Here is a 27,897-nt window from a genome sequence, read left to right as displayed (position 1 = left end):
AGAGTATTACTCCCTCTAGTTGCCTCCCGAACATGCTGATGTAGAAAACAATCATCCAATAAATCCACAAAAGCCTTGCTAGTGTGTGAGTGACCAGCCATATCTGGGAAATTAAAATCCCCCATAATAAGACTCTCTGATTTATTGGCCCACTCTATTTCTCTGTACAGTTTCTTATTATACTCATCAGAGTCATTAGGCCTATAGCACACTCCTACTCTCAATTTTGATCTCCCAATGCTTATGTCACACCATACTGACTCGACACTGCACTGTCCAGCGATGTCGACTGGCTTCACTTCCTTGGATTTTATGTGTTTCTTAACTAATAGCATAATCCCTCCTCCTTTTCTATCCTGTTTATCCTTTCTGTAGACATTGTACTCCCCAAATTCCAGTTCTGCACTCCTTATATCTGTGTCAGCTGTGTGACACCATGTATCAGAAATCCCAACAATATCTGCCTTTGATGTTTTGAGCAATACCTCAAATTCATCAAATTCATCAGATTATTTGTTTGCAAATGTCTGAAAGTGAAATATCACATCTACATACAGTAACAAGAGTAAATGTTAAGAGAAAAATACAGTATAACCCAGTGAATGTATTTAATAACACAAATATACAGTAGAAGCTTTCGAGGCTGACGAGTCTCTTTATCAACTAATAGATTGAAATTTGAATACAACTGATAGTTATGCATGCAGTGAGCTGAGAGTGAAGTCATGTTATTCAAGCTGGTTTCCTATTGAAAATAATGGAGTCACTGGTTAAAGATGCATTGCAGGATCACCTAGACAAGACTGCAGCAATAATTCAGACACAGCATGGGTTTGTTAAGGGAAAGTCTTGTCTGACAAATTTGATAGGATATTATGATGTGGTTACAAAGGAACTGGATGCAAAAAATAATTTTGATATCATATATTTGGATTTCAGTAAAAGCTTTTGACACTGTTGCACATGGAAGACTATTGTACAAATTGAAGCAGAATGGTATTAAGGGTAAGTTGCTACAATGGATAAAAGGATGGTTAAGTGGGAGAAGACAGATGGTGGTAATCAATGGGTGCTGCTCTTCGTGGACTAATGTTATTAGTGGTGTCCCACAGGGTTCGGTGTTAGGTCCACTGTTGTTTTGTATATTTATCAATGATATTGATGAAGGTATATCAGGCTTAATGTCGAAGTTTGCAGATGATACAAAGGTTGGTAGGGTTGTTAATGACAGTAATGGCAGTGTGCTACTGCAACAATATCTAGATAATTTGGGCAGATGGGCTAAGAAGTGGCAACTGAAGTTTAACCTTGACAAATGCAAAGTACTGCATATGGGTAGAAGTAACCCCAGAGAAACGTACCAACTGTGTGGTACTACACTTAAGGTGGTAGAAAATGAAAAAGACCTGGGAGTAATTGTGCAGTCAGATATGAAGTTTTCTGATCAATGCAGACAGGCTGCAAGGGCAGGTCAAGGTGTTTTGTCAATGATATATAGGAATTTTGCTAGCAGAGAGAAGGAGGTGATTGTCCCTCTGTATAAGGCAATTGTCAGGCCACGCTTTGAGTACTGTGTACAGGTCTGGAGGCCTCATTTTAGGAAGGACGTAGATTTACTTTAGTGTACAGAGAAGAGCAACAAGATTGGTGAGGGGAATGAAGGGATCCTCTTACCATGAGAGGCTTACGTTCTGCAAATTGCAGTGGCTGGAAACTAGGCACCTGCGTGGTGATCTGATTGAGGTGTATAAGGCCTTGAATGGGTTGAGCACGCTGAATTCTGATGGGATCCTTCCACTTTTTCAGATTACGAACCTAAGGGGGCATAAATTCAAATTAAGAAAGGACAGATGTAGAATAGATGTGCGGAAATTTGCCTTTAGCCAGCAGGTGGTTAATTGCTGGAACAAACTTCCATCCGTCGTTGTGGAAGTTGATAGGTTGAATAAATTTAAGGAGGAACTGGACAAGCATTTGGAGGGAATGGTGTGATTTTTTTTTTTTGGCTGATGCTGCATAAGCTCATACACTTGCTTTCTTGCATCACATGCCACTACTACTCTCTACTACTACTACTTCAACATTTGTCGAGGTGTAGAATGGTTGTCTCCAGGATGGGGTGCATTCTCATGCTTTTGCAGCAGTTTATGGCCTTCAGAGTGTTTAATATATTAAGTGATACTTAATTTTTCTCTTATGGACCCAAGTACACAAGGCCCTTTCGTGATAAGGGTAAATGTGTTACTTTTAACAGATTACAGAATGCATGGAAAATACTGGATATATTTGTCTTATGAAATTTTCATTGTATTTCTTTGGTATGTTATGGAAGGACAATATGTGAATTAGCTTCTTAAGGCTGAGCTGGACAGGCATTTGGAACGAATGGAGGGGTGAAATGGGAAGGTTTTTTTTTTTTTTTTTGGCTGATGCTGCATAAGCTCATACACTTGCTTTCTTGCATCACATGCCACTACTACTCTCTACTACTACTACTTCAGCATTTGTCGAGGTGTAGAATGGTTGTCTCCAGGATGGGGTGCATTCTCATGCTTTTGCAGCAGTTTATGGCCTTCAGAGTGTTTAATATATTAAGTGATACTTAATTTTTCTCTTATGGACCCAAGTACACAAGGCCCTTTCGTGATAAGGGTAAATGTGTTACTTTTAACAGATTACAGAATGCATGGAAAATACTGGATATATTTGTCTTATGAAATTTTCATTGTATTTCTTTGGTATGTTATGGAAGGACAATATGTGAATTAGCTTCTTAAGGCTGAGCTGGACAGGCATTTGGAACGAATGGAGGGGTGAAATGGGAGGGTTTTTTTTTTTTTTTTTTGGCTGATGCTGCATAAGCTCATACACTTGCTTTCTTGCATCACATGCCACTACTACTCTCTACTACTACTACTTCAGCATTTGTCGAGGTGTAGAATGGTTGTCTCCAGGATGGGGTGCATTCTCATGCTTTTGCAGCAGTTTATGGTCTTCAGAGTGTTTAATATATTAAGTGATACTTAATTTTTCTCTTATGGACCCAAGTACACAAGGCCCTTTCGTGATAAGGGTAAATGTGTTACTTTTAACAGATTACAGAATGCATGGAAAATACTGGATATATTTGTCTTATGAAATTTTCATTGTATTTCTTTGGTATGTTATGGAAGGACAATATGTGAATTAGCTTCTTAAGGCTGAGCTGGACAGGCATTTGGAACGAATGGAGGGGTGAAATGGGAGGGTTTTTTTTTTTTTTTGGCTGATGCTGCATAAGTTTGCTTTCTTGCATCGCATGCCTCTACTAATGCTAATGGGTTCATGGCTTCTGTGATTTTTGGTGTAAAGATATTCCATAATTCAAGTGTATTTACCCTCACTCTGTAATCCACCCAATTAACAGATGCCATATAGTACCTTAAACTGTTCAATTCCCCTCTTCTGAAATTAAAACCCATGCCTTTACTTTTAACTACTGCAACATCTTTCATCATCTTGTATTTGCCCATGGTTTGCTCCCCTCCCACTTATTTCAATCAATCTGGGGCAGATTGAAGTCACCCACAATAAGACATTAGTGCTTGCTTGCCCATTCCATTTATATGTAAAGGCTCTTGTAATATTCTTCTGGTATACAGATTACTCTCACTCTCATTATACCTTTACCACAGATTCTATGCTGGTAGACATTAACTTCAGACTGAGCAAAAGCTCTTTTCATGCTAAAGCTGCTTTTGATAAGAAGCACAATACTACCACCTCTCCCCTCTTTCCTAAATACATTATACATACCATGGTGGAACTCATTTCATTTGTGGAAAAAAAAAAGAAAAAAGGTTCTTTCATTTGAGAATATATATATATATATACAGTGGATTCCGGTTATTTGGACTACCAGTTAATTGGGGCAGCTGTTTATTTGGGACAAATCTTAAAAAACAGAATCCAATCGAGAAAATAGCCACAGTTTACTTCACTTAATTAGGACAACATGCCGTTTAATCAGGGTAAGACACAGCAGCACTGGAGATTACCCTACGATTGTCTCCAACCATACCACATGGTTCGGTCAGATTTCTGGAGCTCACAACCATAAAACAATTAGCAGTCACCTGTTTATTGGGCTTTTCTGTTAGTGCAATCTATGATAAATGGATAGTAAACTTAATCTTATTGAATTTGCAATAATACCGACAGCTGGAATTCTGTGAGTTATTTATTTATTTATTTTTTTGGGTAGTTGTTGGCGCATAGGCTTCTGTGGCCATAATGCACCTCCCAAGGTTTTTGCAGTACATTGATCCAAGCCCGAGGCGGGAAACGAACCCGCGATCTTTGGGTTGCCAGGCAGGCACTTTACTCACCTGGCTAGCCCGGTTGGCTGTGTGTGTGTGTGTGAGTTATTATGGTGAAATGTGTTTACACTTCTATGAAATCTTCAATCATATAAAAAATTAATTTTCAGAATCTTCTCTTCATTCCTATTTTTAAAGTTTCGTAACTTGTTACTCCGTTCTTACTTGCAAGTATCGTGTTACTTGCAATTTGTGTGTGCCGTGTTCTTTGTTATCGATTGCTTATCTTTTTACTGTTTTAAATTTTAACCCCCACCCACAAATGTCAACTAGTTAGTATGTACATTTTACAGTACGTATTAATTATTCTGATTATCACGTATATTCTTCTGATTTTCATGTATCATTTAATTTTTTAATTGGTAAAGTAATAAAGGGTAAATTTGTGTTAATATATCTTTATTTTTATAGCCTGTGAATAATATTACTCCTATTTTCCCTAATTAGAATTGCTGGTTAATAGAATTAAAATTCAATTCACAAACGTGATCACAATGACCAGCGCCTACTACACATCGTATAGTGAATGGTACTTTACTATGGTGAGTCCATCGTAACGTGATTTGATTGTACAGTGAACCAATAGTAAAGCGGGTGTCCATTGTACTATTTACGTGAAACTTCAGATAACTGAGGCAGCCTCTTAATCAGGCCAAAATGCATTAGTCTTGATGTGTCCCAAATAACAGGAATAATATGTATATATATATATATATAGAGAGAGAGAGAGAGAGAGAGAGAGAGAGAGAGAGAGAGAGAGAGAGAAACTGAGTTTTTGCATCAGAGAAACTCTTTAAAATTTACTTAGAATTAGAATCTCTGAAAATTTACCCAGGAAACTCATTTAAAGCATGCATTTAATGCAAATTGATTCAGCACACATTTATTGTACTAACTGATAATATCATGGTCTTTCAATTATGAGCATGGTCAATCATTAATGGCCCCAATTAGAAATTTTAATAAGTTAAAATTTCTAATTAGAGCCATAAAAAGAACGAATGCATTTAAAAGCAAATAATGAGGTGTATATCCTTTATCGTTAGGATTCCCGTAATATGCATGAAGTTTTGGATTTATGGTCTTCAAGCTATGGTAATTACACAAATGCTTTCATCTTATTTTTATTATAAATACAAAAGGTATACTGTGTGTCTATAACAGAATGTATACTGAATACAGAATGAATATTGTTAAGACAAAAAATAAAATACAACAGAATATAATAAAAATTATACTTTGCAAAAAAATTATACAGATATGAATCAAGTTATTTTAGAATTCAAAATATTATGAAATATAATTGTCTGGCATTTGAGGTTGCTAGATTTGAGAGTTTATAGTATTTAAAAAAAAAAAAAAAAAAATCAAATTTAAGTACTTTACTGTAATCCTACCTAATGGTACTATGTTCTACCACAGCTGATTCACCACCAGTTGGCTGAACTGTTTGTAATGGTGGAGGAATGGTTCCAGGTCCAAGAGCTAGAAAGCAATTCAATTCTTATTTTAAAATGAAAAATATGGAAATTTTTAGCACTCTAACACAATAATCTCTACATATAATCTCTAGCACTCACAACAAAAGAGATGAGAAGAACTTCTACTTTACTCGGCCTTGTAATTGCATAAAAGTATCGGTAAAGGTTTCCACGTGTTTCAACTCCGCTAACCGTTCGTAATTTTCCCGCCTTTGTGATACGATATACCGTACTAGATAGCGTTAGTTGAACTTCGTTAGCAGTTAAATTGTACGTTTAAATAAATACATATAACGACTTAGATTACAAACGTAATATAATTAATTTTATTTAACATAATTAATTATACATATAACCACTTAGGTTACGTAACATAAATAATTAGTAAAAACAAATAATTAATACATAACTTGATACGAAAGTTATATAAAGGGATTTCGCAGATAACACTCGTTACTGAAACGTAAATATTCCGTAGATAACACTCGTTACTGAAACATAAATATAGCGTTATAACTGTGTTTGGATACAAGTTTAGGATTTAATTTTGTACAGAAATTGAAATTTTATTGAAAGTAAATCTAAATCATGACTCAAACCAGAGCAGCAAAGCAAAGGGCTCAAGCTAATGGGAATGCTGTGGCCCAGGGGAGAACTGAGGGGGGCAGTTGTCCTCTGAATCACAGCCTTGTAAGATGCACTATTTGCTTGATGTTTGCGGAGCAGTCAAGTATGGGACATGATACTGCCATGGGGGATGTCTTTGTGTGTGTGCGATGCAAGGAGTGTAAGGAGATAAGGCGACAACTCAGCGTTGTTATGGGCCTATATGAGAGCTTGAAGGATAGGGTGGATGCCCTCGAAGGATTACAAGTGAGGGGCCCATCAAGCTCTCAGCTGCCCACACCAATGCCAGAGCTTGCACTTGGTCATCGCGGAACACAGCGGCAACCCCCAAGGCAGAATGCGCTGGTCCCAAAGGAACTAGTAGTTGTTGGTGACTCTATTGTCAGGGAAACGGGAAACATGCTTTGTAAAAAGGATAGGTGGAATAGGACCAGGGTATGTCTGCCAGGGGCAAAAGTTGATGACGTTGTAGAGCGGATATCATCTTTTAAGGGCACAAAAGGTGATATAGTTGTACACGTTGGCACTAATGACATTAAGAGTAGGAGACCGGCGGAATTACTTGACAAGTACAGGTCACTGATGAAAAAAAGCCGTGAATTAGGGTTGAAATTGAAAGTGTCTGCAATTCTGCCCAGACACGATAGGAGGGAGTATATGATGAGAGCCCTGTCAATCAATTCGGCCCTGGAAAGATTGTGCAGGGCTCAAGGGGTAGAATTTTTTTCAGCCTGGTCTGTACTTGTTAACAGGAGAGACTGCTTCTACAGGGATGGGATACACTTAAATAGAAAGGGTGCAAGAATGTTTGCTGATGCTATCGAGGCAATGTTAGGTGGGTCGGAAAACTGCTAGATTGGGGGGATACAAGGACTAATAGATTAACAGTAGCCACTGGCAGAGGTGAAAGTGATTCTTGCACTGCTTCTATTGGAATGAGCCGCAGCCTGGAAAATAAGATGCAGGATATTTCAGAGACTGCTGGGAATCATTGGGGTACAAGTAAACACATGGGTTGTGTTAGGGTAGCTAAGAAAAAGAACAGGTGCATGTATACTTGTGTGTACACCAATGCTAGGAGTTTAGTAAATAAATTTGATGAATTTGAGGTATTGCTCAAAACATCAAAGGCAGATATTGTGGGGATTTCAGAGACGTGGTGTCACACAGATATAAGAAATGCAGAACTGGAATTTGGGGAGTACAATGTCTACAGAAAGGATAGACAGGATAGGAAGGGAGGAGGGGTTATGCTATTAGTTAAAAAACACATAAAATCCAAGGAAGTGAAGCCAGTCGACATCGCTGGACAGTGCAGTGTCGAGTCAGTTTGGTGTGACATAAGCATTGGGAGATCAAAATTGAGAGTAGGAGTGTGCTATAGGCCTAATGACTCTGATGAGTATAATAAGAAACTGTTCGGAGAAATAGAGTGGACCAGTAAATCAGAGAGTCTTATAATGGGGGATTTTAATTTCCCAGATATTGACTGGAATTTGGGGGCTGGTCACTCACACAGTAGCAAGGCTTTTGTGGATTTATTGGATGATTGTTTTCTACATCAGCATGTTCGGGAGGCAACTAGAGGGAGTAATACTCTTGATTTGATTATCAGTAGTGATTCTTCATGCATTAAGAATCTGCAGATAAATGAACCACTTGGTGGCAGTGATCACAGTGTGCTGAAGTGGGAGTTACTCAAAGAGGTAACTACCATTAGGGGTAAAGGGAAGGGGTATTGCTTTCGTAAAGGCGACTACAATGGACTGAGACAGTATTTAAATTCTATACAGTGGGATCAACTGATGATATTGCCAACAGCAAATTCAAAATGGGAAGCATTCAAAGAACTTATTGTGGAAGCTACTAGGCTTTACATACCAACTAAGAAATATTGTTCAAGGTTTAGGCCTAAATGGTTGTCAGATGAACTAATGAGGCATATGGCAGAGAAGAAAAATGCATGGGATACATACAAATTAACACGTGACACGGATGCCTATGATAGATACAAGTTGATCTGTAACCAAGTTATAAAGGAGGTTAGGCAGGCGAAGGCAGATTACGAGAGATCCTTGGCAAGGGATGCGAAGAAAAACAGCAAAGAGTTCTTTACTTATGTAAACTCTAGAAGGAAGGGGATGAATCAGATTGGTCCACTTGAGATCGATGGGTCAACTGTTGATGACCCTGCTCGGGTAGCTAACAAACTAAATGAATATTTTGCATCGACATTCACACATGAGGAGTTATTCAGCGAGGGGAATGCCAGAGGTGTATTCAACTCTAGCAGTAAGCTAGAGAATCTTGTAATAACTGAGAGCAAAGTGGAGGAGAAATTGTTGAAGATAAACACAAGAAAGGCACCTGGGGTGGATGGGATCTATCCAGTTATATTAAAGGAGGCAGCAAAGGAGGTAAGCAAACCCTTAGCCATAATTATGAGAGCTTCCTTGGACTCAGGGGAGGTACCCATTGACTGGAGATGTGCAAATGTGACCCCAATTCACAAAGGGGGATCAAAGGCTGACACAAGTAATTATAGACCTGTGAGTTTAACTTCTGTTCCCGGAAAATTAATGGAGGCACTGGTTAAAGAAGCACTGCAGGATCATCTAGACAAGACTTCAGTTATAGCTAGGACACAGCATGGTTTTGTTAAGGGGAAGTCTTGCCTGACCAATTTGATTGGATACTATGATGCAGTCACAAAAGAACTGGATGCAGGGAATAACTTTGATATTATATACTTGGATCTTAGAAAGGCTTTTGATACTGTTGCACATGGAAGACTGCTGCACAAATTGGAGCAGTGTGGCATTGGAGGCAAGTTGCTGCTATGGATAAAGGGGTGGTTGAGGGGGAGAAGACAGAGAGTGGTAATCAATGGACACTGCTCATCGTGGACTAATGTTATTAGTGGAGTCCCTCAGGGTTCAGTATTGGGGCCTTTATTGTTTTCTGTATTTATAAATGATATTGATGATGGTATATCAGGCTTAATGTCCAAGTTTGCAGACGATACGAAGGTTGGCAGGGTTGTCAAGGACACTACTGACACTATGCTGCTGCAACAGGATTTGGAAAGGTTGAGCAGATGGGCTTCGAGGTGGCAAATGAAGTTTAACATTGACAAATGTAAAGTACTACATATGGGAAACAGCAACCCCAGAGCAACGTATCAACTCTGTGGTACTACACTGACAGTGGTAGAGAATGAAAGGGACCTGGGGGTGGTGGTGCAGGCAGATATGAAGTTCTCTGAGCAGTGCAGACGAGCTGCAAGAGTAGCTCATGGTGTATTGTCAATGATATATAGGAATTTTTCTAGCAGGGATAAGGAGGTGATTATTCCCTTGTATAAGGCAATGGTCAGGCCACACCTAGAGTACTGTATACAGGCCTGGAGGCCTCATTTCAGGAAGGATGTAGAGCTGCTGGAACAAGTACAGAGAAGGGCAACTAGATTGGTGAATGGGACAAAGGGGTTCTCTTACGAAGAAAGGCTTAAGTTTTGCAAATTACAGTGTCTGGAAACTAGGCACCAGCGGGGTGATCTGATAGAGGTGTACAAAGCCTTGAATGGTTTGAGCATGCTCAATGCTGATGGGATTCTTCCTCTAGCTCAGAAAAATCACCTGAGAGGGCATAAATTCAAATTGAGGAAAGAAAGATGTAGGATAGATGTGCGGAAATTTGCCTTTAGCCAGCGGGTGGTTGGTTGGTTGGTGGAACACACTTCCATCCATTGTCGTGGAAGTTGATAGCCTAAATAAGTTTAAGGCTCAGCTGGACAGGTATTTCGAACGAACAGAGGGGTGAAGTGGAAGTGGTTATTTTTATTTATTTATGTTACTTTTTTTTTTTTTTTTTTTTTTTTTTTTTTTTGGCTGATGCTGCATAAGCTTGCTTTCTTGCATCAAATGCCTCTACTAATGCTAATGCTAATGCTAATGCTAACTATGGAGGGAGGTAAGGGGGAGCATTCTGACGGCATTTTGCCTAATGTTCTTAAAGCCTGTGCTAAAAAGTTATTTCTTGGTTTATACTGCAATTTTCGTTCTCAACAGAAATTTTTCTAGCCAATTCTCGAATATGAAAAATACTTATCTTCCAATTTACCTAACATCCTTTTCTCAACCCTTTTCAAAACAATTAAGATACTACTTTAGATAGGGAAACTAGTGGAAAAGATTATTGCACTAGACATTCATTAGATTTGACACAAGAACCTTCCAAGCAAGTTCCTACCCAACACATATAGCCTGTTGTATGTCGTTTACCATTGGATGGGTAGCACTTTGGCTACTCACTTCTGTGAAATTGTAGACAGCACTCAATATTCTTCTAACTTCTCAACTAACAGCAGAATGCAATATAGCTCTTTTCTTATACCTACTCTTTTTCTTTTATACATCCACAATTTTCTTCCATTGTTGGGAATTCTTAGTCATAGTTTTTCGTGATGATTGTTGTTTGGTTTTAGTGTATGTGTGTATAATATTATGATACACTGGTGTAATGTCACAAGTTCATGTTGATTACAGTAATCGGCATTTTCTAGTGCAACATGATAAAATTAATAATCACAAATGGAGAGCAGCAATCCCAGATTAACATAACAGCTATGTAGTACTATAATCAGTGCAGTGCTGAATAAAAAAGGACTGGGGACTATTGTGAAGTCAGATATGAAGTTCTCTGAACAGTGCAAACATGCGGCCAGGACAGCTCATGGGGTTCTTGTCAATGATATACAGGCATTTTGCCAGCAGGATTAAAGATGTGATTATTTCATTGTATAAGGCAATGGTTAAGCCAACTTGGATCTGCTGGAATGGATGCAGAGAAGTGCAATGTTGGTGAGGGGAGAAAACGGCTCTCTTACCAGGAAAGTCTTCAGTTTTGCAAAGTGCAGCCGCCAGAGAAGAGGCACCTGCATGGAGATCTGATTGAGGTGTGTTTGAGAAATCCTGAAGAAATGCTGAGGAAACCCTTCCTGTTTCTAATAGACATATCAGGGAGCAAAAATTCAGATATGCAGAAATTTGCTTTCAACAAGAGTGTGTTGATTGTTGCAACAAAGTCCCACGTGGTGTTGCAGAGATGGGTAGTGTTTGTATAAATTCAAGGATGAACTAGATAAACTGTTAGGGGAGGTGGACCAGTGAAATGGGAAGTGTTGGCATTTTTTTTTTTTTGGCTGATGTTGAATAAGCTTGCTTTCTTGCATTATTTGCCAATTATACTACTACTAATAATAATAAAAAAAAAAAATGCACAACAATCCATTGATCCTTAAAAAATTTTAAATGTTTTGCTTCCTTGAAAATAATCTGTAAAAAAAAAGTACGCAACGTAATTTGATTTGATTTGATTTGGTTTTGATTTTTGTGGCGCAAAAACAGCAAGGTTATAGTGCACCATGGAAAGAATAAAATTCAAAAAAGATTAGACTTGTTAGTTTTAAAAAAGGTTACTCCGTCTAAAGTTGCATGTGTATACATACATATACAGACATATCAATACATAAAAGCAAATTGTATATTTCATATGAGTGTATACATATTGATCGATTTTAAAAATTTAAAAACTGCTGACACATTGTCGTTGTCATTTAAAATCTGACTGAGTGTATACGGCTCAGTCAGATGGGTAAAAGCGGTAAAACGAGCATTTATAAAACTGGTACAATCACATAAAATGTGTTGGACGGATAAAATGGTGTCTCATTGCTCGCACATAGGAGGGTCATCAGCCCTCAGCAAAAAGGAGTGTGTCACATGACAGTGTCCTATGCGGAGCCGAGCAAGAACAACTTCCTCTTTGCGATCCCTGCGTGAGCTGGACCGCCAAGGATGGATCACAGCCTTAATTCGACCTAGTTTGTTTGTAGTAATCAGTCGATGCCACGAATCTTGCCACTGAGATTGTAGGTTACTACGGATCACTTGCCTGTAGTCTGTATAGGGGACTAACAGGTCAAGATTATCCGTCAGGGCTGCCGATTTGGCTGCAATGTCAGCCAAATCATTTCCTCTAATCCCGATGTGACTGGGGATCCAGCAGAAGCGGATATCGAATCCACTTCCATAGAGATTGTATATTATCTGCTGAATTTGGGACAGGGTTGGATGGTTAATGTGTGACATCGCTGATAAAGCCTGTAGTGCGCTCACTGAATCGGCATATATAATACACCATTGGTAACGGTGTTTCTTAGGTGATCTAGAGCTAACTCTATGGCATGCAGCTCTGCAGTGTAAATGCTGCAGTCAAGGGGTATCTGTTCTGATATGGTATTATTTGAAAGACAGCAGCAGATCCCACATACGATTCTGACTTCGAGCCGTCTGTGTAGACTGGCAAGAAGTCAAAATGTTCTGCACGGTGTTGTGAATAGAGCTGCAGGTAGACAGAAGGCGGAGTACTAGACTTCGTCGCAATCTTGAGCGAGAAGTCACATGCTGGTGTTTGTGCATGCCAGGGTGGAAGGGGCTCCTTTGGTGATCGAGCGACCTTGTCTACCGAGATGTTAAGCTCATTGAGTAGCTCTTGAACATGAATGCCGAATGGGCGATTAGCGGACTGTCGTGTGTTGTAGAGATTTTCCCATCGTGGCTCGAAAACGGATGTCCACTGAAGTCCCTGCCGGATGGGATGATCTGGCAGGGACTTCAGCTTGAAGGCATATTGTAGAGACAACTTGACCAGAGCAGCAAAGCAAAAGGCTCAAGCTAATGGGAGTGCTGTGGTTCAGGGGAGAACTGAGAGCGGCAGTTGCCCTCTGAATCACAGTCTTTTAAAATGCACTGTTTGCTTGATGTTTGCGGAGCAGTCGGGTACGGGACATGATACTGCCAAGGGGGGATGTCTTTGTGTGTGCACGATGTAAGGAGTGCAAGGAAATCAGGCGACAACTCAGCGTTGTTATGGGCCTTTATGAGAGCTTGAAGGACAGGGTGGATGCCCTCGAAGGAAATAAATTGAAGGGCCCATCAAGCTCTCAGCCGCCCACATCAACACCAGAGGTTGCACTTGGCCATCAGGCAACACAGAGGCAGCTCCTAGGCAGAATGCGCTGGTCCCACAGGAAACAGCGCATTCTGCCTAGGAGCGCTGGTCCCACAGGAACCAGTAGTTGTTGGTGACTCTATTGTCAGGGAAGCGGGGAACATGCTTTGCAAAAAGGATAGGTGGAATAGGACCAGGGTATGTCTGCCAGGGGCAAAGGTTGATGACGTTGTAGAGCGGATATCATCTTTTAAGGGCACAAAAGGTGATATAGTTGTACATGTTGGCACTAATGATATTAAGAGTAGGGGACCGGCGGAATTACTTAGCAAGTACAGGTCACTGTTGAAAAAAAGCCGTGAATTAGTTTTGAATTTGAAAGTGCCTGCAATTCTGCCCAGACACGATAGGAGGGAGTATATGATGAGAGCCTTGTCGATCAATTCGGCCCTGGAGGGATTGTGCAAGGCTCAAGCGTTAGAATTTTTTTTCAGCCTGGACTGTACTTGTGAACAGGAGAGATTGCTTCTACAGGGATGGGATACACTTAAATAGAAAGGGTGCAAGAATTTTTGCTGATGCTGTCGAGGCAGAGTTAGGTGGGTTGGAAAACTGCTAGTTGGCGGGGGGGTACAAGGACTAATAGATTAACAGTAGCCACTGGCAGAGGTGGAAGTGATTCTTGCACTGTTTCTATTGGAATGAGCAGCAGATTGGAAAATAAGATGCAGGATATTTCAGAGACTGCTGGGAGTCATTGCGGTACAAGTAAACACATGGGTTGCGTTAGGGTAGCCAAGAATAGAAACAGGTGCATGTATACCTGCATGTACACCAATGCTAGGAGTTTGGTAAATAAATTTGATGAATTTTAGGTATTGCTCAAAACATCAAAGGCAGATATTGTTGGGATATCAGAGACGTGGTGTCACACAGATATAAGGAATGCGGAACTGGAATTTGGGGAGTACAATGTGTACAGGAAGGATAGACAAGATAGGAAGGGAGGAGGGGTTATACTATTAGTTAAGAAACACATAAAGCCCAAGGAAGTGAAGCCAGTCGACATGGATGGACTGGGCAGTGTGGAGTCAGTTTGATGTGACATAAGCATAGGGAAATCTAAATTGAGAGTAGGAGTGTGCTATAGGCCTAATGACTCTGATGAGTATAATAAGATATTGTACAGGGAAATAGAGTGGGCCAGTAAATCAGAGAGTCTTAATAATGGGGGATTTTAATTTCCCAGATATTGACTGGAATTTGTGGGTTGGTCATTCGCACACTAGCAAGGCTTTTGTGGATTTATTGGATGATTGCTTTCTACATCAGCATGTTCATGAGGCAACAAGAGGGAGCAATACTCTTGATCTGATTATCAGTAGTGATTCTTCATGCATTAAGAATCTGCAGATAAATGAACCACTAGGTGGCAGTGATCACAGTGTGTTGAAGTGGGATTTACTCAAGGAGGTAACTACCATCAGAGGTAAAGGGAGGGTTTTTGTTTTCGTAAAGGCGACTATGATGGTCTGAGACAGTATTTAAATTCTATACAGTGGGACCAACTGATGATGTTACCAACAGCAAACTCAAAATGGGAAGCATTCAAGGAACTAATCTTGGAGGCTACCAGGCTTTACATACCAACTAAGAAATGTTGTTCAAGGTTTAGGCCTAAATGGCCAGATGAACTAATGAGACATGTGGCACAGAAGAAAAATGCATGGAATACATACAAATTAATGGGTGACATGGAAGCCTATGATAGATATAAGTTGGTCTGTAACCAAGTCACAAAGGATATTAGGCAGGCAAAGGCAGACTACGAAAAATCCTTGGCAAAGCATGCAAAGAAAAACAGAAAAGAGTACTTTACCTATTTAAACTCAAGAAGGAAAGGGATGAATCAGATTGGTCCACTGGATATTGATGGTTCAACAGTTGAGGATCCTGCTCAGGTGGCTAACAATCTACATGAGTATTTTGCATCTACATTCACGCATGAGGAGTTATTCAAGAAGGAGAATGATGTAGGTAAAGTAAACATTGGTAGTGAGCTGGATGATTTTGTAATAACTGAGAGGAAAGTGGAGGAGAGATTGTTGAGGATAAACATAAAAAAGACAATTGGGGTGGATGAGATCTATCCAGTTATATTAAAGGAGGCAGCAAAGGAAGTAAGCAAACCCCTAGCCATAATTATGAGAGCTTCTTTGGACTCAGGGGAGGTACCCATAGACTGGAGATGTGCAAATGTAACCCCAATTCACAAAGGAGGATCAAAGGCTGACACAAGTAATTATAGACCTGTTAGTTTAACTTCTGTTCCAGGTAAATTAATGGAGGCACTGGTTAAAGAAGCACTGCAGGATCACCTAGACAAGAATTCAGTTATAGCTCAGACGCAGCATGGTTTTGTTAAGGGCAGGTCTTGCCTGACCAATTTGATTGGATACTATGATGTAGTCACAAAAGAACTGGATGCAGGGAATAACTTTGATATTATATATTTGGATCTTAGAAAGGCTTTTGATACTGTTGCACATGGAAGACTGCTACACAAATTGGAGCAGTGTGGCATTGGAGGCAAATTGCTGCTATGGATAAGGGGATGGTTGAGTGGCAGAAGACAGAGAGTGGTAATCAATGGACACTGCTCAACGTGGACTAATGTTATTAGTGGAGTTCCTCAGGGTTCAGTGTTGGGTCCGTTGTTGTTTTCGGTGTTTATGAATGATATCGATGATGGGATATCAAGTTTAATGTCCAAGTTTGCAGATGATACAAAGGTTGGCAGGGTTGTTAAGGAAACCACTGACGCTATGCTGCTGCAACAGGATCTGGAAAGGTTGAACAGATGGGCTGAGAGGTGGCAAATGAAGTTTAACATTGAAAAATGTAAAGTACTACATATGGGAAACAGTAACCCCAGATCAACGTGTCAACTCTGCGGTACTACACTGACAGTGGTGGAGAATGAAAAGGACCTGGGGGTAATTGTGCAGGCAGATATGAAGTTCTCTGAGCAGTGCAGATGGGCTGCAAGAGTAGCTCATGGTGTATTGTCAATGATATACAGGAATTTTTCTAGCAGGGATAAGGAGGTGATTATTCCCTTGTATAAGGCAATGGTTAGGCCACATCTTGAGTACTGTATACAGGTCTGGAGGCCTCATTTCAAGAAGGATGTAGAGCTGCTGGAACAGGTACAGAGAAAGGCATCAAAATTAGTGAATGGAACAAAGGGTTGCTCTTACGAAGAAAGGCTTAAGTTTTGCAAATTACAGAGTCTGGAGACTAGGCACCGGCGAGTTGATCTGATAGAGGCGTATAAGGCTTTGAATGGTTTGAGCATGCTCAATGCCAATGGGATTGTTCATCTTGCTCAGTATAATCAGCTCAGAGGGCATAAATTCAAATTGAGGAAGGACGGATGTCGGATAGATGTGCGGAAATTTGCCTTTGGCCAGCGGGTGGTTGGTTGGTGGAACCGACTTCCATCACATGTTGTTGAAGTTGATAGCCTAAACAAATTTAAGGCTCAAGTGGACAGGTATTTCGAGCGAACGGAGGGGTGAAATGGGAGTGGTGTGTTTTTTTTTTTTTTTTTTTTGGCTGATGCTGAATAAGCTTGCTTTCCTGCAGCATATGCCTCTACTAATGCTAATGCTAACTGCATTCGTCGAAGCGATAAGGATGGTTCATTTGCTTCGACATACAGACTTTGGACAGGTGATGTTCTGAATGCACCAGTAGTAATACGAATGGCTTGATGATGGATGGGGTCAAGCCAATGAACAGCGCTATTTCTGGCAGATGCATATACCTGAGACCCATAATCTAATTTTGAACCTACAAGTGCACGGTACAGACGTAGGAGAGTGCATCGGTCTGCACCCCAAGAGGTAGAAGAGCGAGAGCAGAGGATGTTAAGCCCTCTCGTGCACTTTGTGCGAAGCTGACGAATGTGTTGGACAAATGTCAGCTTTTTGTCAAAAATGAGTCCCAGGAATTTCGCCTCTGATACAACTGAAATGGTGCTTTGTCCAAGTCGTAATTCAGGCTCAGGGTGGAGGTTACGTTTGCGACAGAAATGTACGCAAACGGTCTTCTCCGGTGAGAACCTGAAACCATTGGCTGTGGCCCAGGAGTTAAGACGGTCAATAGCTTGTTGCAGTTGTCTCTCAATAACCCTCATATTGAATGATTGAAGAGAATATGCTGAAGTCATCGACGTAGAGTGCACTGTTTATAGTTGGAGGAAGTTGTTCAGAAATAGAATTTATTTTAATGGCAAAAAGCGTGACACTTAACACAGATTCTTGTGGTACCCCCGCCTCTTGGCAAAAGGGCTGCGAAAGTGAGGGTCCTACACGAACTTGGAAAACTTGGAAATAACGGCAGGATAAAAAATTTTTAATAAAAATTGGAAGGTGGCCTCTTAGACCGAGGTTGTAAAGGTCTTTTAAAATACCAAATCTCCAAGTTGTGTCGTACGCCTTTTCCATGTCAAAAAAGATGGACACCAAATGTTCTCTTTTTAGGAAAGCATCTCGAATAGATGTTTCCAGTCTAATTAAGTGGTCCAGTGTGGACCTGTTTCTTCGGAAGCCGCACTGAAAGCGGGAGAGAAGGTCGTTCGATTCTAAATACCATAGGAGACGAGCATTGACCATTCTCTCCAATATTTTGCACAGACAGCTGGTCAGAGCAATGGGCCGATAGTTTTTTGGACATATAGGATCCTTTCCTGGCTTAGCAAAAGCAAGAATAGTTGCCTTGCGCCAGGTATCCGGAAAATGCTCTTCAAGGAAGATTCTGTTATACAGGAAGAGCACATGGTCCATGGATTCTGGTGAAAGATGTTTGATCATTTCATAATGGATGTTGTCTGGTCCAACAGCGGTAGCCTTTGTACGGGCAAGTGCTGTTTTCAGCTCATTGATATTAAATGGCCCATTGTATGGGTGGGAACCCTTCGATATGAATTTAAGGGCCTGTTTTTCAATGTTGTGCTTTAAGACCAGAAACTGTGGGGAGTAAGATGATGGTGAAGAGATGTTAGAAAATGTTTCCCCAAGAGCATTGGCTATTGCAGTAGAGTCTGCAATAGTACATCCATTATATTCAAGGACCGATGAGGGGTGTGCTGTATATTTTCCCTTCATTTTCCGGATTTTTTCCCAGACCACCTTAGTGCTGGTCGTCTGGGTAATGGATGATGTGAAACGGATCCACGATTCCCTTTGACTCTGACAGCGGATGTAGCGTGCTTTGGCTCGGGCACGTTTAAAGGCTAATAGGTTGACTGTGGTAGGATATCTTCGAAATATCCCCCAAGCCTTGTTTTGAGCCTTTTTAGCTGTTGTGCATTCTGGATTCCACCATGGTTTTGGAAAGGGAGGAAACCGGGTGGATGTTTTTGGAATTGTAGTTGCAGCTGCATGGACAATATTTTCTGTTATGTACGTAACTGCATCGTTGATAGGCTCCTGACTGACTGCAGAGTTGTCAAATTTTGCCAGGTGTTGAAAGGCACTCCAGTCAGCTTGATCAAACTTCCACCGCGGTAACCTGACAGGAAGACAAGGCCTCCCAGTAATTAAGGTGGTTATCACGGGGAAGTGATCACTTCCATACAGGTTCCCTTCTACCTCCCAGGTAAGTGACGAGAGAAGAGAAGGCGCGCCGATAGAGAGATCAATGGCAGAAAACGTACGGGTAGGCATGTGGAAAAAGGTGTTTGTTCCCACATTAAGAAGGCAGAGGTCATCGTCAATGAGCATACGCTCTATGACTCGTCCCCTTCTATTAATGTCCCCTTCTAATTAATGACATAAGGGTGTTATGTCCATTAAAGTCCCCAAGAAGTAAGAAAGGGGGAGGCAACTGCATTACGAGATCATCAAGGTCTTTCTGGCAGATGTCAGTACCAGGTGGCAGATATATAGAGCAAATGGTTAGTAAAAACTCCACTGTTATTCGAATTGATACTGCCTCTATCTTGGTAGTAAGTTGCAGATGCTGAAAAGGGGTATGGTTGCCCACAAGGATTGCGACTCCTCCATGAGCGGGGCCATCCCTAGTTCTATCCTTGCGAATGATAGTAACGTTGTGCATCCTGGGGTCATCATTTGCCCTTAGGTAAGTCTCCTGTATACCAAAGCAAGATGGTTTGTGCTTTTGCAGGAGTGCCTTGATGTCTTCTGCATTTTTCCGGAATCCACGACAATTCCATTGTAGGAATTTAGCCATTATTTTGGCTTGGTGGTTCCTTCAGGCGGCTTCCGAGGTGCTGAGGGCTTATTTTTGTCAGTCTTAGATTTATCCTTCCTGGGGAAGTATGGACGCTGCCCCATGTCCATATCCTCCTCAGTAAAGAGTTCCAAGACTGCTTCGTCCTGTACCTCCTCCTCAACGTCCATTTTTTCCTGAGAACTAGGATGTACGTCAGATTTCTTATTCTTTTCTCCAGAAACTGATTTTCTAATTGGTGGGGCATTAGGAGGTACAGATATTGGAGTGGCAGCTGATTGGTCTTTTTGTGCGGGTTTTATTGAACTTAACAGGTAGTGAGCAATAGGAGTGAATGACTCCTTTGGTGGTATGGTCATTTCGGTCCGAGTTCCGATGGAACAACTCCCAGTTACCTTCTGAGCGTAGGTTGGTTTATTTATATTTATAGGTTTCACCGTTTTCCTTGCCTCTTGATAAGATATGTTCAACTCTGCCTTAAGTTGCTGAATTTCTTTTTCTTGTTTCCACCTCTGGCATGCCCTTGAGTAGGCCGAGTGTTCTTCTTGGCAGTTAATGCAGGTTGGTTTTGCAGCTGAGCATGAAGTTGTTTCGTGGTCCTTTGCGCCACACCGAGCGCATACAAGGATTCCACGACAAGCCATCTGTGAATGTCCGTATTTCTGGCACTTAAAGCACCGTAATGGATTTGGGATATACGGACGCACTGGGCAGTTAATATAGCCAGCTTTAATTTCATGAGGAATAGTTGGTGAATTGAATGTTAAGATGATATTTCTAGTGGAAACTAATTTTCCATCCCTACGCATGGATATACGTTTAGCAGCTGTCACTCCCTGGGGTTTTAACTCTGAACAGATTTCGTCTTCAGTTACATCCATCAGATCCCATTCCGCGATAACACCACGGGATGAGTTCAGTGTCTTGTGGGGGGTTATGGTGACAGGCATTCCCCGATAGATGTAGCATGGAGGAGCTGTTCTGAGTGTATATCACTTCTGGTTTCTACAAGTATGTCACCCGAACGAAGCCGTTTGACAGACTTAGGAGAGCCTGCTAACCCTTCCAAACCATTCTGGATAAAGAAGGGTGACATTTTTCCTATAGGCTTCTCACTAGTTGAGTGAATTATCAGGAAGCGAGGTGTAGGACCTGATATAACCTCCTTTTTCTGTCTTTTTGCAGAAGTGATGTTCTCTTGGTCTACGGTAAAGTTTTCAGTTAGGGACCGGGTTGGGGCCCCAGAAGAAATTAATTTATCAGGATTCATGCAGTTTTTTAAGTGGTTCAGTGCCCGGGCTCCCCACCCACCATGGAGCCCAAAGGGATGCCCACTACCCGGCATGCAATAAATGCGCTCGGGAGTGGAACGCCAGGGCTACCCAGACACTATACCCGCACCGCTGCCAGCCTGAATCCTGTCCCTCGGACCATGAGGGTAGGGGCATGGCATTGACACAGTTGACCCTCGCAGGCGAGCCTACTAGCCGATTGATCCTAGCCAGGCCTTCCAGGACCTCCCGTCTTGTCGAAGCAGGGGCCAAAGTGGTGTATTGAAACTGGGCCCCTCAACCACCAGGATCCCCCCTTTCCGAATTTCCACGGGTCGCAGCGCACGGCAAACACGCCGGATTCCATTGATGTAAGCCTGGAACCCGGGCTGTGGGCGTTGGATCCCAGTGATGCTATTCTGGAAGTCCAGCAGCGTCACTGGGAGGTCCCCTCACCACGTACAGGTGCCCACGTCGAGGGGCACAACGTAATAGTACTTGTATTAGCAAATGATACAAGAAAGGAAACTTATACAGCATCAGGGAAAAAAAAAAACCTGCACTTCCCCTCTAATAGTTTGTCGAGTACTTCCTTGAATTTATTGAAACTACCCCCCCTACAACGCTACATGGGAGTTTGAACATTTGTTCCAACAATTGACCACCTGTTGGCTTAAAACAAATTTTCAGACATCTGCCATGTAACCATCCTTCCCGAATTTGAATTTATGCCCCTTCTGAGCTTACTTACAACATTGAGCTTACTCAATCCATTCAAAGCCTCAAACCTCAATCAGTTCTCCTTGCAGGTGCCTAGTCTCCTGGTGTTGCAATTTGTAGAATTGAAGCATTTCTTATTAAGAGTACCCTTTTGTTCTTCTTACTATTCTCAGTCTTCTCTGCACCTGTTCAAACAGATCCACTTCCTTCCTAAAATCAATCTTCTAGACCTGTATTTGGTACTCATATGTACCCCAACTAATGCCTTATACTAGGGTTAATAAATTTACAGAATACTGTGAACATTTCCCCAGATAAGAGGGTGGTTTGGGGGGGGGGGGTCCCCACCTGGGAAAATTTTTAGAAATCATGATGCCAAATGTTCCAATGTTTTGAATTTTGACGACTTTTACAAAGTCTTAAATAGTTAGTTTTGAATGTTTTTTTTTTCACTTCTTAGATCACAAAAAAATTTTACCACTTCAGCCTCTTGTTACTTTTTCCGCTCACTCTGTGTTTAATAAAATCACCTTTTTCCTTTATTTTTTATACTTCAATAATGTCACATTTATTATTAGGTGATACGGAAGCTTATGACAGATATAAACTAATCTATAATCAAGTCATAAAGAAGATTAGGCAATAATAAGAAATCTGCGGCAAAGAACATAAGAGAAAACAAAAAGAACTTACATGAAAATCCAGAGGGAAGGGAATGAATTAAAATAATCCACTTGATATTGTTGGTTCAAGTGTTGATGATCCTGCTCAGGTTGTTGACACAGCAAATAAGTATTTTGGATCTACATTCACACATGAGGGAAGTGGATGGCAGAAGTTCATTAAACACTAACAGGGTACTAAATGATTTTTTAATAATTGAGAGGAAAGTGAAGAGAAACTGTTGAAGTTAAACGTAAGAGAGGTAGCTGGGGGTCGATCCCACACTGACTTCTGTAACATCACCAGCTTCAGTTTCTTTAGGCCTAGGCCAAGCCTAAATACCGCACTAATCGATCCCACATTAGCATTAGCATTAGTAGAGGCATTTGATGCAAGAAAGCAAGCTTATGCAGCATCAGCCAAAGGAAAAAAAAAAAAAAAAAAACCCACTTCCACTTCACCTCTCTGTTCGTTCAAAATACCTGTCCAGCTGAGCCTTAAACTTATTTAAGCTATCAACCTCCACGACAAGGGGTGGAAGTCTGTTCCACCAACCAACCACCCGCTGGCTAAAGGCAAATTTTCGCACGTCTATCCTACATCTGTCTTTCCTCAATTTGAATTTATGCCCTCTCAGGTGATTATTCTGAGCTAGAGGAAGAATCCCATCAGCATTGAGCATGCTCAAACCATTCAAGGCTTTATACACCTCTATCAGATCACCTCGCTGGTGCCTAGTCTCCAGACACTGTAATTTGCAAAACTTAAGCCTTTCTTCGTAAGAGCACCCCTTTGTTCCATTCCCTAATCTTGTTGCCCTTCTCTGTACTCGTTCCAGCAGCTCTACATCCTTCTTGAAATGAGGCCTCCAAGCATTGCCTTATACAAGGGAATAATCACCTCCTTATCCCTGCTGGAAAAATTCCTGTATATCAGTGACAATACTCCATGAGCTACTCTTGCAGCCCATCTGCACTATCTGCCTGCACAACCAACCCCAAGTCCCTTTCATTCTCTACCACTGTCAGTGTAGTACCACAGAGTTGATATGTTGCTCTGGATTTGCTGTTTCCCATGTGTAGTACTTTACATTTGTCAATGTTAAACTTCATTTGCCACCTCTCAGCCCATCTGCTCAACCTTTCCAGATCCTGTTGCAGCAGCATAGTGTCAGTAGTGTCCTTGACAACCCTGCCAACCTTTGTATCGTCTGCAAACTTGTACATTAAAGCTAATATATCATCATCAATATCATTTATAAATACAGAAAACAACAATGGATCCAACACACACTGAACCTTGAGGGACTCCACTAATAACATTAGTCCATGAAGAGCAGTGTCCATTGGTTACCACTCTCTGTCTTCTCCCACTCAACCATCCCTTTATCCATACCAGCAATTTGCCTCCAATGCCACACTGTTCCAATTTGTGCAGCAGTCTTCCATGTGCAACAGTATCAAAAGCCTTTCTAAGATCAAATATATAATATCAAAGTTATTCCCTGCATCCAATTCTTTTGTAACTACATAATAGTATCCAATCAAATTGGTCAGGCAAGACCTTCCGTTAACAAAACCATGCTGTGTCTGAGCTATCACTGAATTCTTGTCAAGATGATCCCGCAGTGCTTCCATTAATTTTCCTGGAACAGAAGTTAAACTCATAGGTCTATAATTACTTGTGTCAGCCTTTGATCCTCCTTTGTGAATTGGGGTTACATTTGCACATCTCCAGTCTGTGGGTACCTCCCCTGAGTCCAAGGAAGCTCTCATAATTATGGCTAAGGGTTTGCTTACTTCCTTTGCTGCCTCCTTTAATATAACTGGATAGATCCCATCCACCCCAGGTGCCTTTCTTGTGTTTATCTTCAACAATTTCTCCTCACTTTACTCTCAGTTATTACAAGATTATCTAGCTTACTGCCAGAGTTGAATACACCTCTGGCATTCCCCTCCCTGAATAACTCCTCAGGTGTGAATGTCGATGCAAAATATTCATTTAGTTTGTTAGCAGGATCATCAACAGTTGAACCATCCATATCAAGTGGACCAATCTGATTCATCCCCTTCATTCTAGAGTTTACACAAGTAAAGAACTCTTTGCTGTTTTTCTTTGCATCCTTTGGCCAAAGATTTCTCGTAATCTGCCTTCACCTGCCTAACCTCCGTAACTTGGTTACAGACCAACTAAAATCTATCATAGGCTTCTGTGTCACATGTTAATTTATATGTATCTCATGTATTTTTCCTCTCTGTCACATGTCTAATTAGTTCATCTGACATCCATTTAGGGCTAAATCATGAACAATATTTCTTTGTTGGTATGAAAAGCCTTGTAGCTGCCAAGATAAATTCTTTGAATGCTTCCCATTTTGAATTTGCTGTCGGTAACATCATCAGTTGGTTCCACCACATATAATTTAAATACTGTCTGAGACCACCGCAGTTACCTTTACGAAAGCAAAAACCCTTCCCTTTACTCTTGATGGTAGTTACCGCTTTGAGTAAATCCCAGTTCCGCACACTGTGATCACTGCCACCTAGTGGCAGTGATCACAGTGTGCTGAAGTGGGATTTACTGATATTGTTGTATCTGATCACTGCCACCTAGTGGTAGTGATCAGATACAACAATATCACCCTTTGTGCCTTAAAGGATGATATCTGCCCTTCAACGTCATCAACCTTTGCCCCATGGCAGACATACCCTGGTTCTGTTCCATCTATCCTTTTTCCACATTATGTTCCTCGTTTCCCTGACAACAGAGTCACCTACAACAACTATTTCCTTTGGGACCAGTGCATTCTGCCTTGGGGGTTGCCGATGTGTTGCGTGATGTTCAAGCACAATCTCTTGCATTGATGTGGGCAGCTGAGAGCTTGATGGGCCCCTCAATTTAAATCCTTCGAGGGCATCCACCCTGTCCTTCAAGCTCTCATATAAGCGCATAACAATGCCGAGTTGGCGACTGATTTCCTTGCACTCCTTACATCGCACGCACACACAAAGACCCTTGGTAATGTCAGGTTCCATTCCTGATTGATCCACAAACATCAAACAAGCAGTGCATTTCAACTGATTGTGATTCAGAGAACAACCAACCCTTCCCTCAGTTCTCCCCTGAGCCACAGCACTTCCACTAATTTGAGCCTTTTGCTTTGCTGCTCTGGTGTGAATCATTATTTCTATTCAAGTTCAATAAAATTCCAATTTATAACTCTAAACCTATATCCCAATGCAGTTATAACACTATATATATGTATTTCAGTATTGAATATTATCTCCGAGTTACGTTATATGACTTTCTTATCACCTGTCAACTTATATGTATTAATTTATGATGTTACGTTTGTAATAACTAGGTCGCTATAGTTATTTAGTTAAAAAAGTACACTTCAATTGACAATGAAATTTAATAAGATTAATAAATTTTACTGATTAATTGATACGGTATACTTGCTATCTAATTTTCCGTTAAACCTTATGCTAGCACATGTTGTATCGTATAACAATGTCGGAAAGTTACGAACGGTTAATCTATGGACACGAGGTATTATTTACTTTCCAAATCTCACTATCTAAATTCAAAATAAACCACGAAGCTTGATTAGGTCTATAAGCTACTTATAGAAAATAATTTAATCTAACAATTAAGTCAATAAAGCGGCTAAGTATAATTAAAAACTGCATGCGAGAGCATCCCATTTCTTGTTGCTTTCAGTTACTGTTTGATGGATGGCATTAATATGAGTGTTATTTTGTTCTACAAAGTTAGAACACCAGTATTTGATATGTTCCTTTTAAGCTAGAATTTATATTTATATTAAGCAGGAAAGAGATATGAATTCTGGATCTTTCTTTTATAGACGACAACCTGGGAAAAAGTGGAACACCTCTCCTTTCTCAGGACATGTTTTTATACAGTTTAATTCTTTTCATATTTCACTTCGTATCAACGTGAAATTTTTACCACGGTTTTTGAGGTGAGTGCTGCCATAATAAACAATTGCTGAACTAATTAATGAGAAAGTTCAAGCCCTGGCTGAATAATCATATAACTGCCATTAATTCTAAATAACATTAATGAAAAATCATAAACACCTCTATTGTTCTGACCATCTCTTTCTAACTTTCTCCTATTAAAATCAACTACATGGATGCATTAGTGCCTGATAAAAGTCGCAAATATTTAAAGGTCCTAATTAAATATTTTACTAGAAAACTTCACATTAGATTCTTAAAGAAATGTCTTAATAATAATGTCACTTCAATTGTTAGACATGAATTAATGAAAAAATTTCAAGACAAACAAATTATTATGTAAAATACATTACTGTAAATTCTGGCATAAAAGGAACATGTCAAATAACTCATGGTCTAACTTCGTAGAACAAAATAACATATAGATTAATGCTGTCCATCAAAGAGCAGCTGAAAGACACAACAAGAAATGGAACATGCTTACAATCAGAATACACACCCCTCGTTCAACATTGGTCGTGAATCTTTCATTGAAATCATTGCCATCCACAGATTTATATCTGCACTTGAATTAGGGTTAAACTTCTCAATTAGCAACAATTGCTATCTCATCAGGGAGAGTACAAATGAGTTACAAACTAAATTAGAAAATCATCCAGACAAGAACTAAAATTAAACAATCAAAAATGCAAGGTATTTTATATGGCAGCAGTAATTCCAGAATGAAAAACCAAGATGCATTACTGATTCAGTTCCTACTAAAATAGAACAGTTAACAGCACACTGCTCTGATTCAAGATTATTTAGTTTTAGTGGGAAAGCTATTGTCAGGGAATGTGTAACATTTTTAGGCACATCACTGTACGTGCATAATGTGCCTCTTGTCTTCACCATGTTGATCTCTCTTTGAAATTTTATATTTGAGGCTTTTAGAAATATTTATAGCATCAGAAATTTCACTAAAATCACACTAATAGAAACCCAGCAATTATATTTTCTTTTTCCTTCTATCCACATATAATAAGATGACTCCCAGAGGATGGATACACATGATATTTCACAAAAATATTAGGGCCTTTAAAAATCATTTGTCGAGACATTCCATTAAAGCTGGATAAACATAAATCCAACAATTATCATTTCTCTGAACATCACTCTGACTGCATTCAATATCTTGGCTCTCAGTGCATGGATTTTAAGAAAATTTTATAGTTGACTTGTTTGGAACAGATTAGTATTACTGTTAGCAGAGACAAATGATGCAAGAAAGTAAGTTCATTAGCATTAGAATTAGCGGTGGCATATGATGCACGCAAAAAAAAAAAAAAAAAATTCAAATTTCACATATCCATTTGCAAAACGTTTGTCCAGTTCTTCTTTGAATTTATTTAAGCTGTCAGCTTCCACGACAGATGAAAGCTTGTTCCAGGAATCAACAGCCCGCTGGCTATAGGCATATTTCGTCAGATCTATTCTACAATTGTATCCTCAATTTGAATTTAAGCCCCGTCAGGTTTGCAAT

General features: G+C 40.4%; 1 protein-coding gene across 7 annotated transcripts in view; it reads right to left on the bottom strand.

Moving 5' to 3' along the window:
• LOC150088264 (ralBP1-associated Eps domain-containing protein 1-like) overlaps window positions 1–27,897 on the bottom strand; it is a 791,977-nt gene that overhangs the window by 279,107 nt on the left and 484,973 nt on the right. For all 7 annotated transcript variants that reach the window (XM_090369416.1, XM_090369413.1, XM_090369418.1 and 4 more), the window contains one exon: window positions 5,756–5,843. In XM_090369416.1, the coding sequence (XP_090225542.1) occupies window positions 5,756–5,843 (88 nt within the window). The remainder of the gene's footprint in view (window positions 1–5,755; window positions 5,844–27,897) is intronic.

The sequence above is a fragment of the Mastigoproctus giganteus genome, chromosome 3 (genome assembly GCF_048544385.1).
Source record: "Mastigoproctus giganteus isolate SK-2022 chromosome 3, ASM4854438v1, whole genome shotgun sequence".
NCBI classification, from domain to species: Eukaryota; Metazoa; Arthropoda; class Arachnida; order Uropygi; family Thelyphonidae; genus Mastigoproctus; species Mastigoproctus giganteus.
This window is presented reverse-complemented; position numbering and strand designations above follow the sequence as displayed.